The 8115-nt window shown below is 51.8% G+C and overlaps 1 protein-coding gene across 1 annotated transcript; it reads left to right on the top strand.

Annotated features, from left to right (window-relative positions):
• Positions 1-499: 499 nt before the first annotated feature.
• PRR35 (proline rich 35) lies at positions 500-8073 on the top strand. Its single transcript, XM_019507681.1, has 2 exons — positions 500-2254; positions 6297-8073. Exons 1-2 carry the CDS (start codon positions 681-683, stop codon positions 7225-7227), a joined length of 2505 nt encoding a protein of 834 aa, XP_019363226.1. The 5' UTR covers positions 500-680; the 3' UTR covers positions 7228-8073.
• The last annotated feature ends 42 nt before the right edge of the window (positions 8074-8115 follow it).

Here is an 8115-nt window from a genome sequence, read left to right as displayed (position 1 = left end):
TATATTCCCAGTGGGCTTCAGTAAGATTGAAATTCAAACCAGAAAATTAATCTAAAAGGCTAATATTTCCTAAAATGATCTGTACATTTATATCTACAAAACTGTCCCAGTGCCTGCCAGTTGGATAGCTGCCCTTCTAACTGCTGACTTGCATGTGAGTGTGTATTACTTTCAGGCATGCATATAGTATGTATTACCATTCTATGACTTAGCACGCTGTGCCTTGAATTCATGCAAAGTGTCAATGATCTATGCTTAGCTCAAGAGTTGGCATTCATTTTGTATTTCATTCAAGTCAAACTTATACCCCAGCCCAATGCAGCCTTTACTAATGGAGATCAGGGATATGTTTGCATTTTTACATGGTGACCTTGGTGATATAATCTCCTGCCTACACCCACACCAGAGTTTAGCACAAAGTATTTTCTGCTGCAGTTCAGCTTGTTGACAGCAAATGGGAATGACCTGGCACACACAGAGCTTAGAGAACCCTAAGCTCTCTAGAGCAGAACCTCTCTTCTGAAGAAGGCTGAAGGTGTAGTCAGGATCTGACTTTTGCTGTGTTGTCTTGTTTCAGGGGCTACAACAATTCCAGGCGAGGTGTGGGACCATTAGCATCTGCAAACAATTCTGTTGTGTCCTACAAAAAACGTGTTGGAGGAACAGCCATCCCAGCAGTCATGTCAAAGGATGAAGTGAGCTGCAAGTTGACTTCAGTCTACAAGCACAAGGAACGTAAGCCTAAAAAACCGCATTACATCCCAAGGCCATGGGGAAAGCCCTACAACTACAAGTGCTTCCAGTGCCCTTTCACCTGCATGGAGAAGTCCCATCTCTATAACCACATGAAGTACAGTCTGTGTAAGAACTCACTCTCACTGCTTATCGAGTCTGACTGGCCCTACAAAAAAGGAAACTTGCTGCACCCCGAGCTTCGCCTCCTGCAGGCCACAGAGACATCTCGGCTCCATGGGAGGAGGGATGAGCAAGAGGCCTGCGACTCTTCAGCTGCAGCGGGAGTGATGGCTAATCCGAAGCAAGCTGCAGATGGAGATGGTGAGGGTGACCAGCCAGCACCAGAAGCTGAAGTCCTGCCCTCAGAAGAGAACAATGAAGAAGCCAGCCATTTCCAAGAGGAGGAGGAAGACATGACTGGGCTGCTGAGGGAGATGGATTCAGCTGAGAAGAAGGAGAAAGCAAAGGAGGAGACAGGTGATCCTTCTGAACCAGAGGTGAACACCCTGGTTTTTGGATTCAAGAACAAGAGGGACAAGCCTTGCAAAGAGGTTGAGCCTGATTTCATCATCACAGATGTCTTCTCACTGAAGAACCACATGATGAAGGGCAAGGAAACTCCTTATCCAGACTTAGAAGCCAAACCAAAGCATTGCAAGGTGCCAAAGAAATGCCTGGGGAGCAGTGGGATTCTCATGGAGCAGTGGAAGCTGGTTGCTAATGGGCAAAGAAGAGGTACCAATGATGTCTCCCCACCTTGTACTGAAGGTAACATCATCCCCTGCTATCCCCCTCCAGCCTATGGTGATTACCATGAACCTCATGGCCTGAACCTCTCACTGCTGGGCATTAACTACCCACTGAACCCCAGCCTCTTTTCCTATCTAGGTCCCACCATGACCAACAGTGCCACAGCCCACCCCCACCTCACTCAGCTGCCCTTCCTAGCCTCCACTGCTCAGCTGATGCACCCACATTCCACTCACTTCCAGCCCCTCCAGCACCCTGAGAGATCAGCCTTCCTGCCCCGGTTCTACTACCCCTTGCTCTTTGAACATACCTTTGGCTCCACTGAAAGCAAGACAGCTGCAGGCAAAGCAGAGGCCCAGCAGCCAGCAGGGTCAGCTATGCCAGCTCCTCCCCAACCCCAAACTGCCAGTGAACCCCAGAAAGCAGGACTGCTGAAGGTGCCAGTGCTGAAGACCAATTTTCCTTGGGTGAAAGGCATCCGAGAGGAAGAAGAGGAGAAATGGTTGCCCCAAGAAAAAGAAAGCAATCCAGCTTTGGGCATCAACAGCTTGCGCAAAAAGCCAGCACCCGATGTCTACCAGAATCTTGTGGGGATAAAGGATGGTGTCTTTCTCCCCAACGGCAGCAGGAAGGCAGAGTTACCAGTGGTCACTTGCCTGGAGAATGCTGGTGCTCCAGTCAGCTCTCTGAAGAGGAAGTTCATTGGGAGTGGGCTTGATTTTATGCCACCTGACCCTCTGATTCCTGGAAAACTAGGCTATCAATCCAGGTAGGAAATTTATATGGTATCTCTGCAGACAGGTGCTATTTCCATAGACACTCTATTAACAATCAAAGAGGGTATTTGCTGGGTTCATACTGCTGTCCTGGTCTTTATTACACCCACCTGCTTCTCAGTGTTTCCTTGCGGCACTGAAGCTTTGTTCCTATTCTTAAAAGTCCGTTAATCCTAGTGAAAGCCCAAGGTTTACAGCTGCCATTAAGAAATTAGCAGCCCGAGATGAAAGCTAACAGCCAACGCTAACAAAAGTTAAAAACAAAGCTAACAGACAAAGCTCTGCCAAAGCTAACAGCTCTTATTAACTTTAATGGGACTTTGCCTGAGTGCATTCTGAGTCAAAACTTGAGCCTGGAATTTGACCTCTAGCCAGTATTTACTATAAGCAAGGACTAGGACTCTTGTGAGGAAGAGAATCAATATAGTTGCTTGAGTATACACGTAAGCATTAAGAACTCACAGCTTTGCCAGTGACCTGGAGCTAGGGCTTACTGGGCACTAGAAGCTCACATGATGGGTGTATTTTGGAAAACCAAGCCCTTAACTTTTAGCTTTTGGCCAGTCACTTTACCTCCCTGGGCCTTGGTTTCCCATCTGGAGAAAAGAGCTAAAGACTACTCAATGTTTTTACTGTACGGTAATGCTAACCTGAAGCATTCCAAAATCGTGAGGTAGGCTCCCAAAATGATATTGGATTAAAATCATAGGATTTTTTTAATCATAATTTGCCTTCTGGTTTCTGAGTCCAGGGCTAGAATTTATTTCTTTTTACTGAAAGCTGAATTCCTCACCCAATCCCAAGACTCCACAAGCTGAGGCTTTAAGAAAAAAAGCCCCATAAAATATTGTGAAACTCACTGATAAAATCATAATCTTTAGCAGTATGGAAAGCCCTCTCTGGAGAAGTGCCAAATACCTGCCTACAGCTATTTCTTTTCCTCATTAAAATAGTCTCACAAGGGTCTTTGCTACACTGTCAAGGCCATGTAGTCGGCAACGAGATTATGAATTGGTCTATTAGAAACAGGCCAACAGTTAGCTGATGAACACATTCTAACCCTGTCAAACATTCAAAGGGTGATTTTGCCAAAGAGTTAGGCCAGGGGTGGGCAAAATGCAGCCCACAGGCCAGATGCGGCCCACCAGGCCATTCTATCCAGCCCGCAGGGGCCCTAAAAAATTTAGAAAATTAATATTTATTTGCCCCTGGCTGCCTGTCATGTGGCCCTCGATGGCTTGCCAAAACTCAGTAAGCAGCCCTCCACCCGAAATAATTGCCCACCCCTGGGTTAGGCCTTGAGCAACTCAGTTAGGGCCAGATCCAGATCATTCTTATAGTTGCTTCCATGTAGGCTTCACCACACTGAAAACCAAACTCCTAGTCACAGAAGTCAGGTTTAAGGGCCTAGGATCTCTATACAACCATGGGGGAGAAAAAGGCACCTCCAAAAGGCAATTTAGTGTGTCATGGTGCTGAGCAGGGAGCCATCTAAAACAATCCAGTGGAAAAGGTGAGTCACAGGGGTCTGACTGAGCTCCTGCCTCTCCTCAGACCTGAAGCATCTGACTCAGTGCTTCACTTGAGATGACTCCACTCACTGGAGACCCAGAGGGTTGGTGTCTCAAGACATATCTACAGCACCTGTGTACCACCCCTGGGAGCGCTGCCAGGAGACACACCCCTACCAATTGTTCCAATTCTACACCTGCCAAATACCAGAAGTGAAGCAATTGTCTACCTTAGAGTAGTCCTGATCACACCCCAATAAGCATGCCTGAGAGTGAGCCTGAGAGTGGTGCTAGGCATGTGCTCAGGGTGGCTTTTTAAGTGGCTATGTTGTTTCAGCTTGGGAGCTGGTGCATGTGAAGCAGGAGAAAGCAGGTGAGATGAGCTCTACAGCAGCACTCCTGGGCACCAACCCATGGTGTTGAGCAAGGATCCAGGTTTTCCATTTCCCATGGCAAAACGGAGTAAAATACGTATTTCCCCTTTACCAGAGGAAATCGTGGATTTCTCATTTTAGCAAAGGAACCTCTGGATTTTGCAGTTTTGGAACAAGCTCCCTGCAGGCAGGCAGAGCCTGCTGGGGGAGTGGGAATACCCACACCCACCCCAGCCCAGAAAAAGTCTGGTGGCTCCTCCAGAGCTGTGGTGCCAGGGAGCCAATCTTTGCATGGGGCAAGGGTGGGCTACAGTTGTGCTCTGCCTGCTCTCCGCCTGCTCTGTGTCTCCACACAGAGGTGGGGAGCAGGCAGAGGGCAGCTGCAGCCCACTCTTGCCCTGTGGAAAGTTTGGGGGCCATGCCCCCCCCGGCTACCCTGTGCCACGGCTCTGGAAGAACCACAGTCTCCAGTTGTCCCATGACCTGGCGGGGACCCTGTTAACCATGAACGGGGCCCCATCTGGGCCAGGTCATAAGGCAGTCAGAGCCCAGTGGCTCGTCCAGGGGCATGGCATGGCATGGGAGAGCTGGAGGGAGTGGGATGTGCCCCCCTTCCCTGGCTCCCCCGCAGTGTGCACAGCAGCAGGAGCCACCCACCCACGCCCCTGGATGAGCCTCTGGGCTCCCATTGCCCCACAATCCTGCCCAGCCAGGGCCCCATTCGCTGTGAATGGGGCCCCGGCCAGGCCAGGTCATGGTGCAATTCCCACAGTGCAGCAAGGAGCAGGGCAGAGGCAGGGGAGAATGATTTGTCCCTGCCCCTACTCCGCTCCCTCCTGCACTGTGGGGGTTTTTGTCCAACTCCCCCAAGCCCAAGCATTCAAAAGAAACTTATTGGTGTGCTGTGCTGGGCTGGCTCTGATCCCGGCATGTCCCTCCCCCTGCTGCAGCAACCTGCGGCTGGGCTGCCCTGGCATTTGGGGGGTCTGGGCCCCACTAGCCCCCCCTCCCTTCTGCGGCCTATGCATGTACATACACATGGTCTCAGAGTTGGCCAGGGCTGGGGATGCTGCCTAGCCAGGTGGTGCATGTGGCTTGGGGCCAATGGCCACAATGTGTGGCTGCAGGGCTCTAGCAGGGAGAGGGAGGGGCTGTGGGCAGCTTGTCCGGTGGGTGGGGAGATGAGGCCAGCTTCCCCCACTGCGCATGGTCCCAGGGAGGGGACCCGGGGGGGAGCCTGTGCTCCCAAGATCTGTGTGTGGGGTGGGCTGCCTGCTTGGGGTCTTGCCCTTCTGCCCTTCCCTAGGGCCTCCACAACCTAGCGGGTGCAATCTGGCACTGCAGGGTAGAGTAGGGCCATACAAGAAAGCTGCTTGCCACTGTGAACTCCACGCTTCCCTGGCAACTCTGCAGCCATGGGCTTGCGCTGCACACACAGCAACAATAAAAGGCACAACCCTGCACTACTCTCTGCCTCTCCCCTTTTGGGAGTGTGTGCAGCGGTGGAGAGCCAACCCCTGCCAGAGCCGGTGGTAGCTGGGCTCCGCTCTTCTGCAGTAGCCGCCACCTCCTGCCAGGGGCAGGGGGCTGTGGACCCAGGTGTCTGACCCCTCAGCCCTGGCAGCTGGGGTCCCTCTCTGGCAGGGCTGGGGGGAGCAGGAGCTGTGGGAGGGAGGCAAGGGGCACCAGCCGGATTGGGGGGGGCTGTAGGGGAGGAATGAGGGGCACAGACAGGGCCATGGGCTGTGCAGGGAGTGAGGGGCATGATCAGGGCAAAGGGGCTATGGGAGGGAGTGAGGGGCACCAGTAGCGCTGGGGCCAGGGGCTTTCATTTTAATAATGGTTTTGAGGATTTTTATCAGAGAACTTGTGATTTTTATTAGGGAAAACCGGGAGGACCCCTGGTGTTGAGGCATGCTGAGTGACTGTAATGCTCAAGACATGCAGACAGCACTAGTTCAATACAAAGCACAGCACCTGCTTTCCCATTTACAGGCAGGGGGTCCCCAGGGGCCTCAATTATGACATCCAGAATTAGTGACATGCCCCAGGCTGAGTTATCCAATAGCAGATTTCTGAGTGCTTACGTGCCGTCCCCCAACTAATCATTACTGGCATTTCCATTTTGTCTCATTTTTATCTCTTTCCAGCACTTTGAGAATGACCCCTGCCCAGCTCCCAAAGTCCCTGGACCGCTGGCATATGGAGTTCCACACTCGTCCAGCTGAAGAGCAGGAGAAAACCAGTGGCCCAGAACTTGTGTCCCCAGCAATCACCCCCTTGGATCACACCCCGTGTAAGCAAAGCAAAGTGCAAGAGACTTCAGCCAGCACAACAGACCCTGAGGCTACCACCCTGCTCATTGGGGATCTGTCAAAAACCCTTGAGGAGTACCAGGAGGTGGAGAAGAAACTCTCTGACCTGGCAAAAGAGGACACCCCTGGACAAAAGCACCTGAGAGAGCAGCTAGTCAAAATCCGAAGGGAACTCTACCACATCCACCAGGCACTAGAGAAAGCCACCAAGCCCCATGAAGGCCCCTTGGACCTCTCAGTGAAAAGATCCTCAGAAGGGCCTGAGAAGGGCCACCAGGCCAAGAAAGATGCCTATAATGTTAGACTAGGAGGTGAAAAGCTCCAGAGCAAAGACCAAGGTGCTATCAACAAGTGCGTAGCAGCTGGAGAACCCGGAGATGGGGACGGGATGCCAAGTTGCCTTCTGGAGGCTGAGAACAAAACCATTGATCTGCTGATCAAGATGAGCCGGTCAGAGAACCTCCAGGCATCGTCTACTGAGGCTCATCTGGGTGCCGTTATCAAAGCTGAGGTGCTGCCCCTCAACATGCCCCTGGAGCTCCGACATGTGATGGAGCCCTACTACAGCCGCACCACCAAGTGCGAGGCAGACTCCAGCGTGCTGCTCTGCACAGATGGGCGCTCCAACACCACCCAAGGCCCTCAGCTCCCTGTGACTGAGGATGGCCCACTGAGCTGCCGAGCCATGCAGCGCTCCCTGTCCTGTGGTCTTCCCAATGATACAGATGCAGCGTGTATCCACAGCCCTTTAAACGCAGACTCATGATCCAACCTGGCACCTGCTCTCAGCACTTGGATATCTCTAATTACCTTCTTCTTGCTCTCAACCCTGCCAGCCCCATTTCCCTGACAAAGGCTTAGCCACTACCTGACTGTGAGGCCACGTAGCACTGTGCTCTTGTTAACTCCCTGTGACAGAATCCATGAGGTGTAAACAACACATCCCCTCACCGTTCCTCTTCCCACTGCTAAGGACAGTGCTCATGGGCTCTGCATGTACACAGTTACAACTCCCTGAGCCCAGGAGCTGCTTCAAAGGGAATGCAAACCAGCAGGCCAGGGAGTCTTTTCAAAGGGCAGGTGTAACTGAGACTGAGCTATCTCCCTGCTTCCTACCAGGGGTTTGCTGACAATAGGAGGGGAGTCTTTTATGGCTGACTGTGGAGGCCTGAGGAGACCAGCATCTATGACTTGGGGAAGTGAATCTGCAAAGCCTGAGACAGATGAGCTGAGACAGGCCGGAGGCCTGCTAAGCCCTACAGGACATGCAGCTAATCCTCAATTAATTGTGACTATCATGTCTTATAAAGTAGATCTGGGGAACTGACAGTTGGTTTGGGGTGGCCAACAGGAACAGGCACCCACATTAACCTAGCTGGACGCCAAATAGTTCCAGCTGCTCCTGATAATAAACACAAGAACAGCAGCAAGAGTATGTCTCTGGCCATAAGTACAAGCTGGATCCTGCAGGAGAGACTTGACAATGGGGCATCTTCTTCCCTTTGACCATAGCTTCACAAGGGCCCTGCAGCTGGAGGGACTCATCGTACTCCTGTAGAGCAATTGAATAATGGTCTTTCTGAGGAGCCTGGCTGCCCACAGGGCATCTGGCCATTTCATAGTTTCATAGTTTCATAGTTTCTAGGGTCAGAAG

Source organism: Gavialis gangeticus, unplaced genomic scaffold (assembly GCF_001723915.1).
Source record: "Gavialis gangeticus isolate Ggan-Ray unplaced genomic scaffold, GavGan_comp1, whole genome shotgun sequence".
NCBI classification, from domain to species: Eukaryota; Metazoa; Chordata; order Crocodylia; family Gavialidae; genus Gavialis; species Gavialis gangeticus.
The sequence above is the reverse complement of the archived record's forward strand: the minus strand, read 5'-3'. Positions and strand labels throughout refer to the sequence as shown.

Bases quoted from the DNA above. Each gene is read 5' to 3' on its own strand.
- PRR35 (XM_019507681.1), top strand. From the start codon at position 681: ATGTCAAAGGATGAAGTGAGCTGCAAGTTGACTTCAGTCTACAAGCAC. The intron at 2,255-6,296 runs GTAGGAAATTTA...ATCTCTTTCCAG, and splicing joins AAACTAGGCTATCAATCCAG to CACTTTGAGAATGACCCCTG.